This window comes from Haliotis rufescens, unplaced genomic scaffold, assembly GCF_023055435.1.
Source record: "Haliotis rufescens isolate VD_foot unplaced genomic scaffold, xgHalRufe1.0.p SCAF_3, whole genome shotgun sequence".
In the NCBI taxonomy this organism is placed as follows: Eukaryota; Metazoa; Mollusca; class Gastropoda; order Lepetellida; family Haliotidae; genus Haliotis; species Haliotis rufescens.
This window is the reverse complement of record NW_025964001.1, coordinates 13,713,265-13,731,340: the sequence shown is the minus strand read 5'-3', so window position 1 is coordinate 13,731,340 and position 18,076 is coordinate 13,713,265. Positions and strand designations below refer to the sequence as shown.

General features: G+C 38.4%; 1 protein-coding gene across 6 annotated transcripts in view; it reads right to left on the bottom strand.

Moving 5' to 3' along the window:
- LOC124134834 (tricalbin-1-like) overlaps positions 1–18,076 on the bottom strand; it is a 67,613-nt gene that overhangs the window by 20,986 nt on the left and 28,551 nt on the right. For 3 of the 6 annotated variants that reach the window (XM_046499891.2, XM_046499893.2, XM_046499895.2), the window contains exons 3-17: positions 17,761–17,924; positions 15,614–15,690; positions 13,843–13,971; positions 13,202–13,308; positions 12,630–12,767; positions 12,159–12,286; positions 11,546–11,643; positions 10,796–10,917; positions 10,291–10,397; positions 9,145–9,228; positions 7,946–8,035; positions 6,875–7,010; positions 6,168–6,247; positions 5,462–5,467; positions 1,776–1,817 (exon numbers count right to left, since the gene is read on the bottom strand). In XM_046499891.2, coding sequence (XP_046355847.2) covers positions 1,776–1,817; positions 5,462–5,467; positions 6,168–6,247; positions 6,875–7,010; positions 7,946–8,035; positions 9,145–9,228; positions 10,291–10,397; positions 10,796–10,917; positions 11,546–11,643; positions 12,159–12,286; positions 12,630–12,767; positions 13,202–13,308; positions 13,843–13,971; positions 15,614–15,690; positions 17,761–17,924 — 1,508 coding nt within the window. The remainder of the gene's footprint in view (positions 1–1,775; positions 1,818–5,461; positions 5,468–6,167; positions 6,248–6,874; positions 7,011–7,945; positions 8,036–9,144; positions 9,229–10,290; positions 10,398–10,795; positions 10,918–11,545; positions 11,644–12,158; positions 12,287–12,629; positions 12,768–13,201; positions 13,309–13,842; positions 13,972–15,613; positions 15,691–17,760; positions 17,925–18,076) is intronic. The other 3 variants (XM_048403785.1, XM_046499892.2, XM_046499894.2) reach the window with 3 other exon arrangements.

Below are 18,076 nucleotides of genomic sequence, written 5' to 3'. Positions count from 1 at the left end.
AGCAAGAACCTCTTCTCTAGACACGGACAAACACTCTGAAAGGAAGTGAGATAGTGATAGATGGAAACAGAGATCTATTTCCTCAGAAAGATGTCAGATAGAGATCCTATACTCTTACAAAAGAGAAAGTCTTGGCACAAACTATACACCTGGTCCCAGAAACAAAACCACCTCACTCAGCATGAAGTCTCTCAGACATGAGGACTCAGAGAGAAAGAAATTCATTCAGTTTACATGGAGAAAGGAGAGCCAATAAAAGGTGACTTGGGAACCATAAAGAATGATATAATTTACTTCCATCTAAGATATACAGATACATGGGACTACTGGGTCAGTCAGCACTAGCACCAATGATTACAGTTACCCTGACTGGATTATCTGTCTGTATCTCACCCCAACTGGTGGTATAACATACTGAACTCATAATAGGTAATACAGATACCCAGGACTACTGGGAACAGCATCAACACCAACGATGATACCAGAATTTTAATGTGGGCAATCTGATTTAATTATGTTTTCAAAGTATATACCATTTTTTATGAACATTGATGAATGAACTCTTTTCATTTCACATAGATGTTATTCGGTCCTTTCATCAATAATATTGATCTAAGCAGAAAGTAGGGATCTTCTTGGCGTCGGTAATGTAAGTTCATGTTAGATTCTTCTACAGCTACATGTAATGGGTCTTGTCAAAAGAATGATGAAGCTAAAATGCAAAATGGAAAGTTAATTTGTCTGATTGTAGCTGTGGTGTAAGACAATTAAGTTTTATCATTTACATTGAATTCAAGTCACAGAAATGTGCTGTGTACGACAATTTAAACCTTGTAATTATGTTTGCTTGATTTTTTAAAAACAAATGAATATTGTGTAGTCCTGCTATGGATGCTATGTCAACCACATCCTTGAGTTAGCACGTAGTCGGTGCTTTCCAATGTGTCTGAAACTTCATCTTAAGTGGTGGCACAACAGAAATTAAATCAAATTACTTATTTTTGCTTCATTTCAATTTGAACAAGACCCCCAAGTAAAACTATATCTATAACAAGGCCCAATCCCATAGACATATGTTATGTGTTAGCCATACATGTCATTAAGATTAGTTGTTACAGTTGTCCAAAGGGTCAAAGTGAGCTCATGTATCAAGTAGCATTAAAAGCAGATTGAAAAAAACAAACATATATGCCATGTTGTGTGAAAATTTTAACTTCAGTGTTGATATTTAGATTTTTGAAATTAGAATTCCAGGAAGTTTGCATACCGTTAGTACCATTAATCCTCAAAAAGAGACTAAGTATCAATTGGAGATAGGACAATTCAGAGGCCAGGCCCCACAATGCCAATGATAAGGTCACAAAAATGAATTGTAAGATTTTCATATCATAGCTTTTTTAAGTATTCTTAATTGTAAATGTTCTTTGAATCAAGTAAGGTAAAGGAATTTTACATTAGGTTGCCCAGGGCCAAAATTCCATAATTAGTTTTTTGTCCTGAAAATATATTGAAATTTTATAATGCAGGCTCCTTCTTCATCCCAAAACTTGAAAGGTAATATATTGGCTCTTGATCGAGGACTAATGGTAAATATTTAATTGACTGTTTGGGGAAATCTATCGATTCAGTATATAATTGGTTGTGTCTAGGTGCATGTACAGTGTTAGTTGTATGCTTGACCCTTGAGCCGCCACTACCTAACGAAGGCAGTACAATCATGCAAGTGACTAGAAGCCAGAGACTAGCAGACGACAACAAAATGGCGGATATTGTACCTGGTCATCTTCTCGTTTAGGTAGGCGGAGATATGCCATGTTCTGGGATAAAGAATTCAGTAAAACAGAAAGATCAACAACTACTTATTAAGAAATCATAGGGCACGTTAATTCTTCTAATCTGGAAGAGAACATGTATTAGTTAAGAGAAATATGGAGAAAACACACTGGGGTCGATCTAAAACTGAAGTCTAGTTCATAACACTAAACACAACAGTCTTTGATCAGACGATGACCATCTTGACAAAAATAATATGATTACAACTTCAAAACAAATTTCTTATATTTTATGAATTTGTACACTGCTGATCCAAGACTTTGTTTTCAATGTATATGTATATTTATTCATGATACCATATCCATAGAGTAAAATATATTCTTACAGTTTCAAGATCTACAAAAGAAACAAAAAACACAAGGAAATGGTATCATATAAGACCAAACACTGTTACTTATATAGTATATGATATGAAAAATGGTTGATTAAGGACATGGGTGGATGTGGGTGATTACAGTTGTGAATGTGAGGAACAGATGAAGCATGTGACTACGCTCACAGTCAGAGCGGGCGAGAGGGAGTAGAGTCGGGAGCAGTTAGACTACATCTGACAGTCGGTGATTCATTGGAGTGTGAACAGACACTGATACAGCCAGGGCCACTAAGGGTAACCTAAGTGGCTGGCCATGAACAAAGTAAGTGGAGCTCAGATGGATGGATGGATGGATGGATGGATGGATGGATGGATAGATAGATAGAGAGAGAGAGAGAGAGATAGATAGATAGATAGATAGATAGATAGATAGATAGATAGATAGATAGATAGATAGATAGATTTGTGACCTGCAATGTTTGGAGGTATATATGAAAAATGTTCCTTATGTTCAAAGACAAATATGATAAAACATTCTTACAGGAAACAGAAAGTACACATAACAAACCAAATTACTCTATATCTACCATAACTGAGAGTTTCTTTGCCGTGCAACACATGAAGTGACAGAGACTGATGCACAGACATGTTCATGCTTGAGGGACCTCACAAAAAGTCCTGTTGATTCATAGATGACACATGATCTTTGTATCATTTGATAAAATTTGTTTGTTTAACGCTGTACTCAGCAATATTCCAGCTATACGACAGCAGTCTCTAAATAATCTAGTCTGGACCGGACAATCCAGTGATTGAAATTGTAAGCATCAATCCATATTGTCAGGGTAGGGTGACATGCTATCAAGCAAGTCTGGACCAGAAGATCCAGTGATAGACATCATGAGCATCAATCTACACAACTGGGACATGATGACATGCAATCAACCAAGTCAGGGAGCTAAACTACCCGATCCTTTTACGACAAGTATAGACTGCTGAAGGACCAATATTAACCTGGATCTTCATGGGGTATAAACAGTGATAGCAACAAATATAGACAGGCAAATTAGGCTATTGTTATATGATTCATCATTTGCTCACATATTCTCATGCAGAAGAGGGATGGTATTACAGTGAGTGAGTATGGTTATACGCCGCTTTTAGCAATATTCCAGCAATATCACGGCGGGGGACACCAGAAATGGGCTTCACACATTGTACCCAGGATGGTATTACAACATTACCACATTCAACATTTTAAGCAACCTGCTCCAAATCATGGAATACTGTACTTTTAAAATATGCTAGTACTAGCTGACTAACATTGGTGAGGTGAGGTGAAATTGGGTTTAACGTCGCGTCCAAGATTATTGCGCTTATATAGCGACGTGCAAGCACCTGTGTGTGGCTGCTTGTACTAGTCCGGACAGATGCCGATTTATAGTGCTAGCACACTGAGATATCATGGATATAGTTTAACATGGATACCCCACTCAGACACAGTATACTGACTCCGAGCCGACCAGTCCTTGTTTTAGCCCTTTAATGCCGAGCGCCAGACTGGGTAACAACAAGTACCATCTTTTAACGTCTTTTGGTTCGACGCGGCCGGGAATCCAACCCCGGACCTTCCGCTCTCCGGGCGGACGCTCTACAACTTTACCACGGAGGCGGTGCTGACTAACATTCTGTTGTATGGATAGAATATAGTTGGACAAATAGCTTGTTCTTATCAATAACAGTGAATTGTGCTATACACTGCATTCAGCAACATTACAGCTGCATGACAGCCTGTAAATAGTTCAATCTGGACCAGACAAACCAGTGGTAGATAGCAGGAGCAATGATGCAGTGTTGGTGTATGATGACACACCATCACCTCATAAAAAAAACCAATTGTAATTATTATACACTTATTTTCCATTTAACAGGGTAGCGTGAACCTTCATATTATTTTCCAAATTTTAGGGTTTCCGGATCTGTAAACCAAGAAATAGTGAGGCCCAAACAGATTACTGTAGAACAGCTCTTAACACATAATGCAGCATTAGTAGGTCTGATGAGTGAGTGAGTGAATTTGGTTTAAAGCGGCTTTGAACACTGTTTTAGTTATGTCACAGTATGTCAGTGAGAAGCGATGGTCTTAGATGCTTATTACCCCACTAAATACCATAAATAACAGTATGAGAGTATGAGGCTTACAACTTGAAAAACATTATCAGTTTCATTCTGTGATTAAAATCCATGATCATAGGTTCCTGGCATGCCTAAGGGATGCAACTCCCCACAGGAGACGACTGGACCACCTGTGTCCCCAGTAGGTCTTATGAACACATACTCTACACATATCAGGAGTGGCCACTTGGCAAACAAGGGCAATAAATATTCTTACACCAAAATATATAGCTTTATGTCATCAGGATGGTTTTTATTTCCTAAGCTTGTTTTAATTTCAGACAAAAATCAAGAAATATAGTTCATTCAGGCGTTGTGTGAATACTTTTATTTCTGAAAGCAAATACAATGTATCAGTTATCTAGAGAAACATTGTATTAAACATCTACTGAACTATGTTAGTACCGGTATATATATAAAGAAATCTTTCTTATGTTCAATTCAAGTTAAAGTTCAGAGTATAAATATTGGATAACATATATACATGCCGGTATCAGTATTAGTGCATGCTGAGTTAGACCGGAGCAATAGGAGAGTTTCTTTCATAAAAACAGAGTGACTTGTTTATTACACAAGTGAAACTTTTAAAACGTACAAAGAAATCAAATAATTTTGCAAGAATATGAAATATATTACCAACTGAAACATACTAAAAAGAAAGGAATAACAAGAAATAACTTTTGTGGTTATTAGGCATACAATTAACTAAAGTTAATTTTGTATGTTTGTGTAAAGCAGACTTTGAGTGAATAATTCATTCATTTAAAAAAACATACCAAAAGTCTTTAATTATTTAAAAGAAACTCATTGTAACACATTATCAGACATTTCCTTGTAACATTTCAAGGCCATTGAACTCAAAACTACTTAGTATATTATACAATAACCGATATGTCAAATATAACCTTGTAATAAGTAATTTAATAAAGCAGTGAATATTGCAATAAGTTTCAAAACATAAAGACAGTCAAAATATTTCATAAAGAAGTCTTTACATTTTTTAACTCCTTCTATGATACACCTACAGCTAGGGGAGATTCTACATCTAGAAGCACAATAGACATACAAGACTATGAATGGCTGCAAGATAGTGATGAAGATGATACTTAGCTGGGAATGACAGTGATACTATCATCTTACCTGTAGCTAAAACAAAGCATACAAACATCAATAACATGGGCCCTTTACTAGAAAAGCTGGAACAACATTATTGTTTCCATTTCTGTTAAGAGCACAAATTATCTTTTATCCAAACATCTAAGAACACTTATATATCTCTTTATTTATTAGGCACAAAAACATGTACGAAAACAAAAAAAATACATCCTTCTGACCTAGAGCATCTATGGTATAATGTTTGTCAAGTGATTCAAATCCGTACTCAATAAATGTGACCAAGGTTTCAATTGCATAAATAATTATATTAGGCCATTGACTAATGTTTTTAAAAACAAAGAGAAATGACAAAGACAGTTGTTCCTTATAGAAGTCCTATGTCCTAAGGTGTCCAATGGCAATTGCTTCCATAATTCATTAGTGCCAGGAGCTATAAAGGTTTATACAAGAGACAAATATTCATCATTGGCAATGATAAAGGTGAACATGATGAATTAACTTAACAAAATCTAACATGTAATGAAAAAATTAAAATAAATGAACTTTTAAGAAGCTTGAAAGTATGCATCATGTGAAGGCAGGGGGGATAACTCTAAATATGGTGGCGAACTGAAACAGACATTCTGGCTTGTCTACACATATTAAAGAGTGTAAGATACAGCAGATTTGATATGATGTCTAGCAGCAAAGACAGATATACGACTGTGGATCTAGCTTCATGTCTACTCACCACAGATGCAGGGGACACCATGTCTTCATTGTACAGGAAGTCTGTATTGTTGATGCTCTCAGTCAGCTGCCGAAACTTCTCTGAAATATCCATCGGTTTCATTCAACTTCCTGAACAGCTATTGAAACTGTAACTGGACACTCAGCAAATACAAAATGTTAAATGGATAAGACAGGAAATGTTCTGGAAATGTTAATGCTTACAGAAAAACAACTTATAATACACATGCTAATGGAAAATGTTTGAAATCCAAACAGGTTATCTCATTAAGTTGTGTTCAATGCTGCTTTGAAAAGAATTTCAGTAATATCACGGTGTATCAGTTTAATATAGATGAAAATCCCAAAGTGATGTAGATCTTCGACATTGACCACTATGATGAAACCCACAAAGATGAGTATGGTGCTGACAAACCTACAATCTTAATCAGGGTGTATCTGGGATTCAAACTAAGATCACAGGATTCTGGCATTCACAAGGGATCCCACTCTGCACAGCTAACTGCTGTGCCCTAGATGAATGGTATTTTGTTTGGGAAAAGAGTTCCTTACCTTTACTAAACTAAAACAGCACATACTATTGAAGGAACAAGCACAACAGAATTTCTAAACAGCACATATTATTGAAGGAACAAGCACAACAGCATTTCATCACCTTCTTTTCAATAAACTTTTGACATGGTATGGATGTGAAATGTGACTACCTACCTGACTTTGCCACTGATGAGACAGGTCGGAAGACCACTGAGACAGTGATCATTCCACAGGACTTGTCAACAACATATCCCTCGGACGGTTTGTTGTAACCCAGTGTCAGAGTCTTCTTCACAATACATGTTTCCTCCTGTGTGGAGGAAGACAGTCAGAAGGAGTGAGTGAACTAGACTTAATAAAGCAACTGACTTCTAGCTTTATCAAACTTTCCGTAATCATTAAATCATGAGAATCTGTTGTTTCCAGAAGTAGATTCTACTTCTATCAGTTTTACTTGCATAAAATGCACATCCAAAATGGCCAGAGAAGTCCTGGCTCAGAATCAACTGCCACAACAATAGCGGGACATCATCATAATTGTTTAAACAGGACAACCAGCTGATCACAGCAGAATGATGGTCCTCGAAAGAGCTTCAGGTCCAGAGCATTTTGGCAAAGTCACACTTGTCAGATGAAGCCCTTATGCCGAAGTAACTTGATCCGTGAATATCTGTAATTTTCTGATTGAACGGATCGCGTCGTCAATTTCGTATTCAAATATTGTTACTGTTACATTAACCGAAACTGATGTTCTGCTACTATTCTGCTGTAAAAATATGCAACACCATACACTTTGACCACAAATGCATTGAATGTGTCACTTGTATACATGACCATGTGCTTTGCTATTTATAGCGCAACCGTAAATAAGCTCCGCCCACTGTGATTGATGCAGACGCCAAACACGATCGTTTTAATTTTTTATGATAAAACTACAGAAAATTTATTGACTTATATCTTGATATGGATCCATTTGTTGTATCCATGGTTTGTCATTCAAGTTGATACGAAGTTTGACGGTCAATGGTGATCTGGTTACCGTATGGTTTTCAAAAAACTTCTCCCAACACTCGGTTGTGTTTACATTGTCAGCCATTGTTCGAAACTGAAACACCGCCACCTTGCGGGCTATTTATAGTCAGGGTGGGGCTTTAATCATTCACTGCTAAATGAGAAACATCAACCAATGGAATTGACATAAATATAATTGCAGATATAAAATAATGTTTTCCTTTTTCACATTACCGTGGAAAGCTGCAGATGAGTTGAACCCAGGAAATCATCATCAATGACGTTTGTTCCGTCCCAGTCAAACACAAAAAATGACAAAGAACTCTGAAAAAAAAGGAGCATAATTTCTATGACACCATTAACTATTAACATGATAGGGGCGGTCGGGTAGCCTAGTGGTTAAAGCGTTCGCTCGTCACGCCGAAGACCCGGGTTCGATTCCCGACATGGGTACAATGTGTGAAGCCCATTTCTGGTGTCCCCTGCCGTGATATTGCTGGAATATTGCTAAAAGCGGCGTAAAACCATATTCACTCACTCACTCACTATTAACATGATAAAAACATACAAAAGTTTGCACGTCAGTTTTCCTATTCATACCTCAGTGAACACAAATAATACACAGTCAATCCTTACAATTAAATTTCACGACAAAAGGACATGTTCTCAAAAATAGTTTAACAACAAACAATCATATAAATCAAAACAAGTACACATGATGCTATAGATAAACATTCCTGGCGTAGGATTACAGTTTTTGGTGTAACATGAATCAGGTGACTGCTTAATTCACTGACATAAACGGGCATGCCACCAAAGTCATTTGCCAATTAAACACACAAAGCCTGTCAGTCAAGTCATATACCAAGGGAAAGAACTCCCTTCTACAGTATGGACTAAGATTAGCCGCCCCTGCGTTATGAGGAAGGTCATAAACACTGCAGACAATAGCTTTATCCTTCCCACATTTCATATAAAAGGCATGTTGTCAGTCATGTGGATCACTATCACAATTAACAATATTTCAGATCTGAAATCTATGATGCTTTGTTCATTTATTGTTTAGAATCGCAAAGTTTAACAAAATGAATGACGTATTTGAAGGTAAAGCAGATTATTTACTTCAAACAGACCCTCTCTTGTCAAGTAAGTTAAGGCACAAAATGATTTTAGATACTAAGGTTCGTCCAGACCAGTTGTACATTTTGGCCCAGGAAGAAGGAGGCAGGGGAATCCCTGAACTTGCATTGGGATTCCCCAATATTACATTACGATAAATTCAGTCCATCTCTATGGCGCAACTCATTTGTTTACATTCATTTGGAAATTAAATTACAGGAATAGACCCATTCTGCCTCAGCTTCCTAGAATTACAATGAACATATACAAAATTAAATTATATTTTAATATATAAGTGGTGACATTATACAAACCTTGGTGTAGTCCGACACAAAAAACTCCACCGAAGATTCCCAGCGTGGGTTCCGAGTGTGTGGTATGTAGGGTGTGGTCAGCACCTGAACAAACACAGGATGTGTCATCAAAGTATCATTGGTAACATCTTTAAAGGCAACGTAAAGACTTCACATCAACAGCACATGTTCAATGTTGAGATAAACACTTCAAAATGTGACTCAATAACACTGTGTTGTTTTAGTGTCACACACAGGAGCATAGGAATAGGAGAACTGCACAGTCAGCAGAAAGGAGAGGAACGTGTAAGAAATATTTGCTAGAACAGGCTTATAAATGTGCTAGAACAGGCTTACTGACATGTGTCATTAAAACAGTTTGTTACACCTCTATTAGCCTAAAATGACTAAAAGGTCTTGGTTCTCAGGCACTGCCCACATCATCATGAAGTTCACTGCACATTTCGTTTTTGTTTCCGTTTTAATTTTTTTTTCATTGTTTTTAAGTATTTGGATTAGGATTTTTATATTGTTTTGAAAATGGAAATAAAAACAAAATCTGCAACAGACTTTATGATGATGTGGGTGGTGCCTGAGTACCAAGACAATTTTTTTTAGCTTTTAGAATCTTGCAATTCCATTGGCTAATCCATACCACGTGATGAAACAATACATTTCAATGTAGACCCCAACATCACGTGACAGACACTGACTTTGACTATTGACTCGTCACATGATCTGTATTTACCTTGGGTGAGTTGTACAAAGCTATCGTAGGTGATCGTAACTCCTATACCTTAACACAGACTTATGACAGTCTTAGCACTTAAGTTGTTTTGTACAACGGTACCATGTTACGTGATGAATATTGACTTGTCTGCTAGAAAACAAGATGGCGTCTGGTGCTAACATTTTACGGTTCACAGTTAGGTAACTGTCATGAAACAGAGGATGGTTTAAAGGCTACATAAACTTTATAGTGAATTTCGGTACAATGAAACAAACTGTTACTTTTGAAGAGGTCAATATGCAACCTCGGTCGGGTCAGACCACCTCAGGAGTCGGTTCTTCAGGTCCTTATTTTTGCACACTGACCTCATCAAGAGTAAATATTTGTATAATATAATGGTGTAATATGTTCAATCCATCTCTCAATAATGGCCTTACCCTGCGCCTGTCACAGAAGAGGACACAGTATGGATCTGATGCTCCATTCTTGTCTGCCACCAACACATTCACAGCACCATGGATACAGATGTACATCACCCCAGCAGCTGCAAGGTCAAGGTCAAGGTCAGGGAACTTTAGTATGAATAACAGATATATGCTAACATTAAGCAAAGGTTGTACAATAAACTTCTAAGTGATAATCTCTGATGGCCAAGTGATTTCAGATGACCAACATCTTGATAACTTTTGTTCTGTTAATTGATAGATATAGGTTTCAGTATGTAGAATCTGGTGTCCTTAGAACTAAAGGGGCATGGAATAATCATTCATATTTTCACTATCAAGCTGCAGTGGTTAAGTGGCAGATCTAAGTAACAAATATAACCACTGAGATGTCAGCAATTTCTTCAAAATTTATTGCTCTACCATTTTGAGTTCTGTTTGGGACTATAGGACCAGTTTCTGGCAACACTTCCTGTACAGATATTGATTATGGTCTCACTTTCTGTGACTTTGTCTCTCTTTGATTCCAGGAGAGTCTCCAGGTTGAGGGCAGGTAGGGCGGTGTACTGCATCTTCATGGACAGCAGGGACCCGTCCTTGTTCTTGATCTCCTTGTCCGCACTGGAAACAGGGAAAGTGTGTTAATCCAGCAACATTCAAAGCAAAATCATCTGGACAGGCACATTTTTAAATGAGTGAGCATAGTTTTACACCACAAATTCAAGCAATATCACACAAAAAATGGGCTTCAGACATTGTAACCATGTGGGGAATTAAACCTGCACTTTGGTGTGACGAGCCAATGTTTAAGCACTTTGCTACCCCATTGTTCCCTATTTTCACAGGACAGACTAGAGTGAGTGAGTGAGTATGGTTTTACGCATCTTTGAGCACTATTCCAGCAATTTCAAGGCAGGGTACACCAGAAATCGGCTTCACACATTGTACCCATGTGGGGAATAGAACCCAGGTCTTTGGCATGACGAGCAAACGCTTTTAACCACTGGGCTCCCCCACTGCCCCCGACACCCTAGAGGAAAGTCCCTTAGAGTATAGATACTTGTAATAGGGTAAAGTATGTTCTACCACTATATGTGTCATTTCAGAATGCTTTTCACCAACATGACTCAAGCACCAGTACCTAGCTTACAAAGGATGAATCATATTTCTTTGACAAAAAAACAAAAACATAACAAGAATAGGGCCTAAATTGGATGTATCTCATGAAATAACTATCTACAAGACTTACAATTCTCGCACTTTGAAGGGGAATGAAGACAGGTAGCATTCATGTTTCTCCAGAACCGTGGAAGTCAGCAGACGCTTACACTTGTTCTTGATCTGGAGCTGCAATCAAGGTCAAGGTCATGAAGCAAACATTACATATGTAATATTACAGGGTACATATTAAATACTTCACTCTTCAATATACAATTACATCCACCAAACCAAACACAGAAAATCCATATTAAAACATCACAGATGCACAGCGCTTTCATAAATCTCTGAAAAGATCATTAATGCTACACCCTGGCATTGTATTTGTTCTGTGTCATAGTGAGCAAGGGTTTGAGCAGCTTTGAACAGTATTTGAATTTAAGTCTGAGAATAGAACAATGTGAAACAGGTCATTGATGTGTCGTTGGTCAAAATTCACACCCGGGAGCAGGTCTTTAGCTATTAAGTGCACTTGTACTGATAGGCAGAATCTCATATATTTTTGTAATTTGGATATGTCCATGTACTTCTCACTCAAGCAGTTGCTAGGCAACACAATATTATCCTAGCCTTAGATGTCACTGACTACAGACTAAAGTACATATATAACAGATGTGTTTGCCGTCTGCTGCAGTAGACAATACCTTCTCATTGGAAAGGCTGTATATGAAGAAAGAGCAGACGTCCTCCCACTCCTCTGATGCTGGAACCTCCAATGTCTCACGTTTGTTTTCACCTACACGAAGTACGCTGTATCGGATCTCATCGGATGCTGGAATACACAAACATGGGAATGCGTGACAGAGCAAGTTTTTCCATGTTTTAGCAAGATTACAGCACTTATCATCACATCATTACTTCAAAAAGAGTTTCACAAATAGTTCCTCACATCAGCAGCCGGACCTGACACGTAAACCACAAATAGCCTATGGAAACATCACACGATGATTGGGAAATAAAGAGTAATCATCAGCTTACAACATGTTTCAAGCATTCAAGAGAACATTGTTGCACTGTGCCATCTGGTGAGTGAAGTTGATCTTGACAGTGACATCATACAATTAATCGTTACACCCAAGCACCTCTGTCTGCAAAGTGAGTCTACCTATACATACCAGCACCCTTGACAGGCACCCCCTTCAACTGTATTGTAAGTACACCCTCTGCTGCGTTCTTCTTGGGCTTGCCACGGTTGATCTGGATTGGTCCGATCTTGGCAAAGTGGATATCCACTGACGCAGGGTCCACCAGAGCTGGAACACAAACACAAGCGTCACCACACAGGCTCAGATACAAACCACTAATGCTCATCCCATCATATTTGTTGTTTAATGCTGCACTCAGCAATATTCCAGCTATATGATGGCGATCTGTAAATAATCAAATCTGGACCAGACAATCCAGTGATTGACATCATGAGCATCGATCCACGCAATTGGGATACGATGACATGCATCAAACAAGTCAGCGAGTCTGACCACTTGATCCCGTTAGTCGCCTCTTACGACCAGTAAAGTCGCCTTTTACGGCAAGCATGGTTTGCTGAAGACCTATTCTACCCCGGATCTTCATGGGTGTCATCCCATCAAGGTACCAGCCTTTCTGCAGATCGTCAGTAAGAACATACCTGCCTGCCCCTCTCAACCCAACCCACCAGGGCCTCCCACCTCCCTGCACACTAAGGTACCTTTGGTCAAGCTCTCCATGACGTTGGTGTGTATCCAGCTCTTCAGTAACGGCACCTCCATCATCTGTATTGCCCGCAGCAGGCTGATGTTGAAGGTCACATCAGGTCTACAATATGGAGGATAGAAATGACACTCATGCTGTGGATACAATAGATTCATCTGAAGGGACTAAGATCAGAGCCCACTTGCACAAAGCGGTCTTAACGCTAAGACTATCGTCAGCCTATGTAACAGTATGGGAGTTACGATCATCTTGACGCTAAGATTGCTTTGTGCAAGTAGGCCCAGGCCATTTGGCAGCTCTAACAAATTTGGTTTAAATACCCTTAAACACTTTTGCAGTTAATTGTAGCAATGTTGTATTTTAGGCTATAAATAAGCATGAAAGGTCAGCACGATGTATGAGACAAAGGTACATCTTCTATCTACTATGGTGAGCTAGGGTGTCACAAATGCAACCTTTATCATCTATCATTCTATCAGCATGATAACGACAAAATTAATAATTCACTTCATAATTCTTGAATACATTTGCATAAATGAAACTCTTACCACATATAAGGTCTGCAAATAAAGCAAGATTCAATGGGCAGTTATTTAACAGTCCCTTTCTTTGCTAAAATAAAACATAGTTCCTTACTTTTCTGTGAAGCAGACGGTTGCCTTGGCGATGTGAGGGAAGGGGACGTCCATAGAGAACTGGATGATGGCCTGCACCGTGCCAGACAGAACCAGTTCCTGTATGACCATGTCAAAGCCAACATTCACCCTGCCATGGAGAAAAACACTGTATACAGTCCTGGAGCTAAGTATTAGTGTTTTCACCCTGTCATGGAGGGATATTCCTGCCACAGTCCTGGAGCTAAGTATTTGTGTTTTCACCCTGTCATGGAGGGATATTCCTGCCACAGTCCTGGAGCTAAGTATTTGTGTTTTCACCCTGTCATGGAGGGATATTCCTGCCATATGAGCTCATGTTCACAGCAGTGCAAATTTACCTAAATCATTTACTAGCCCGAATAGTGATAACATATATCAGGATACCCCTTGAGTTAGCAAGTGAGTAGAATTTACCATCACTTTGAACAGTACTTTAGTAATATCACAGCAAGTCAGTTTAAGGTTTGAGGAAAGCCTGAAATGATACAGGTCTTAGACATTTACTACTTTGGTAAAACCCAACAACAATGGTATGGTGCTGACAAACCAAAAATCATAATCAGGGCAAATCTGGGATTTAAACCCACAATCATATGGGCCAAGGGGCACAACTCTTCACAGTAAATTGCATCGCCTTTGATAAAAAGGCTTTCCATGAAAACAAATATTGGTGATTGGATGGCCTAAACATAATTTTGCTTCTTTTTTTAATGCAGCCCTCCAAATTTAGACTAGATGCATGTTCAAGCTAACAATTTCACACCAGGGTTTCTATTATGCATGAGTATCACTTTCAACACAATCTGACTCAGTATGGACATGGGGCGGTCGGGTAGCCTAGTGGTTAAAGCGTTCACTCGTCATGCCAAAGACCTGAGTTCGATTCCCGACATGGGTACAATGCGTGAAGCCCATTTCTGGTGTCACCCGCCGTGATATTGCTGGAATATTGCTAAATTCAGGGTAAAACCATACTCACTCACACACTCAGTATTGACATATTCAACTGACCATGCTAAACATATTTACTGCTTCCTCTTTATCTTTATCAGCTAAGTACTTATTCAGCTGACTATACTGAATGTTTTGTCCCTACTGCGCAGGCTTCCTCCCAGGTGTATTGCACAGATGTGGATGGTAAATAAGCTATAGCATCCCTGTATGTAATTCAGTCAATGCAGCGATGTGGAACATCCTGTGTTATATCCCAGAGAATCAGTATGCATCAGCAGTTGCCAGGGACAACAATCAATATCTGTAACAGGTCACGATGTGACCATTTATCACATGAGCAGGATGTACAGTCATTGTGATGGAGGACAAAATTGATCAGCAATTAAGCTCCCAGTAAACTCATGAGCTACAGATACTGATAGCCTCACCACTTACCATAAACCCCTACTAATCTAAGCAATAACATCTATATTAACAATAACAGAAATCTAATTTGAATTTTTGCCTTATCTTTTGAATTCATGAGAGCTAATATTTTTTTTTAAACAAATGACTGATATTGATAAACAATTATGGAAATTATAGAAATAATAATTGCATTTTGAAAATAGTTCCAATAAGCAAGATGTCATAAATGCAAATATAATGAAATTTTGTACAAAGATAATGTACACTAAAGATATGATGACTTGTAAAGATAAGCTTGTATCAACTTGTAAATGATAAAGATTAATAATATGGTTTGTTAATTGCGAAGATTCGCAGGTGACCTTGGCTCCATGTAACCTTGACCTTACCTCTTGCTGCCTACACGTCCACGAAAGATCATCTTGAAGTCCTCACACTGCATCGTCACGTCAGACTCAACCACGACCTGAGGATCACAAACACAAACTGCTATTCCACTGCTTTTCTCAATATTGCATAAATTGAACTTTAAGTACAGAAAAAGAGAATTCACACGAGTCAGGACCAATACAATACTTGCATCCACCTCTAAGCAGATATTGTAAACATTCTAGGACCTACTGTCTCAGGCTAGCGCTTTCTTAAGTGCTGTTTTCCAACAAAATTTGGATGATTCTGATGGACTCGAAGGCTGTTGTACTGCATGAGCTTAGCATGAAGTTGTATCGTAACTCCAAAACCCTAGTGGAACAGGGCTCTGATTCTGGCAAAGATATGATGATCATTAAGTTTTCCATAAAAAACAGAGAGTATATCAGAATATGTTGTTAATGTGGGCGAGTCTTTGCTCACTGTTTGTTTGTTTGTTTGTTGTTTAACACCACACTCAGCAATATTCCAGCCATATGACGGTGGTCTGTAAATAATCGAGCCAGACAATCCAGTGATTGACATCATGAGCATCAATCTACACGATTTGGATATGATGACATGCATCAACCAAGTCAGCAAGCCTAACGACCCGATCCCATTAGTCGCCTCTTACGACAAGCAAAGTCACTGAATAATGTCCCAACCATAAGCCTTCATCAGAGTCCACTGCACCACTTGGCATATGTGCTAAAACCTTATCAATCACTTACACTCGAGACGCACAACACAACTCATGACATGACATATGATCCACAGCAGAAAAACACTATACTTAGTTTGTTAGGTGTTTATCACTGACGCCCATCACGACCCCCATACAGCTGCAGTGAGGTGTGCTATGGGAACACATTTGAACAGGTCTAGAAATACCACTGATCTACTGCTCCTCCAACAAAGAAAGACATGAACTGCATGTCCCTGTAACACACCTTAATAGGTTTTCTTCAAATTACCATTGCAAGTATTAATAACCTCATCAATGGATTAACTTCATGAGCACTTCGGGTAATTTATGACTCTTGAAAGTGGAAAACGGGAATATTCTTAATCACAAAAATATCTTATATAAAATACATATTTAAACAATCATCCTAAGATTCATAGGTGGATCACGAGAATCACATCAGTCACAGTTAACGTACACAGATTCCCTTTTTAAAAAAACAACAACATATCATAAAAAATATTTATACTCATGCTCAGGCTGTCTCACATTTTCTAAATATCTGGATGAGATCTAAAAAGTAATTCAATGCCCGTCGGAAAGAGTAACTGCCTTTTATCAAAGGGAATCTACTCTAACCTTAGTCTATGAGAAGTCATGTTGGTTTAGAATCTGCCTGGTCTGTCATAACGTTATTAAGATGTACACACAGTGACAAAATGAAGCAGGGTAACACTTCAGAAATATTTTGAAATATATATCTCTAAAGTTGCCAAATCTTGTTAAATGCCTCAGCTGCGTGCCACTTAGACACTGATTTTCAGTATTTTGGACAATTGTTTTAGTTACAATTATCCGTAGTTTCTCCAGATTCCTGATGGTTAATTCTTTGCTTGAAAGTAGTACCTACATGACCTTTCATATTTGCATCTTTATCCTATATAACCCATATGGATATCATTTTTATCTTTTGGCTTTATCCTGCCGAGAAACCTATTTATTATATGATAAAGCAATATCTCCAAAAAGATATGGCAACAATGAAATTGCATCACAATGCTTTGCAAATCATTGTGACATCATCATTATCATGATGTCACAATCAAATGACATCACTAATCTCTCTGCTACTGAAACTGGTTGGCTGTACTAGTTACACTCAAGACACTGGATACTACAATTTACAAACCGAAACAGCTGGAAAAATGATTTTGGATGATAAATAGAATCTCACCCTCATATATTTCAAGCTCAAATATATGAAGACTTGTTGATAAAAAATAACAATATCCTCAGCCAGCTTCAGATATTTTACCAACTCATCATAATATATTTGATCTCGGAAGACACTTGAGTGAGATTCTCTAGTATCCCACGGAAGACAATTGTTCCTGCCACTCTCCAGTGAGCTTCTCTCCACTAGTCTTAATGCCTACTGACCTGGTAGGTGGACATATTGTCCAGTCCTTTGGGTGGTTGGTTGACGCTGAACCAGGTACAAGGCTTGTGCCCTCCAGGGACTCCCTCCGAAAACTCAAACACTCGGACATTGCGGATGTGCGGTGTCTGCTCGCCCACGTTAAAGGTTGTTAAGGCAAGGCTTTCTGAAACACAAGCGTACAGGCATGACATCACTGCAGACAACAAGTACTGATATTACTCATGTTTGCTAGTTTGATACAGTAAACTACGGTTATAACCAACACGCTTATAACGAACTGAAGGATATAACAAACTTACTTTTGGTCCCGACTAT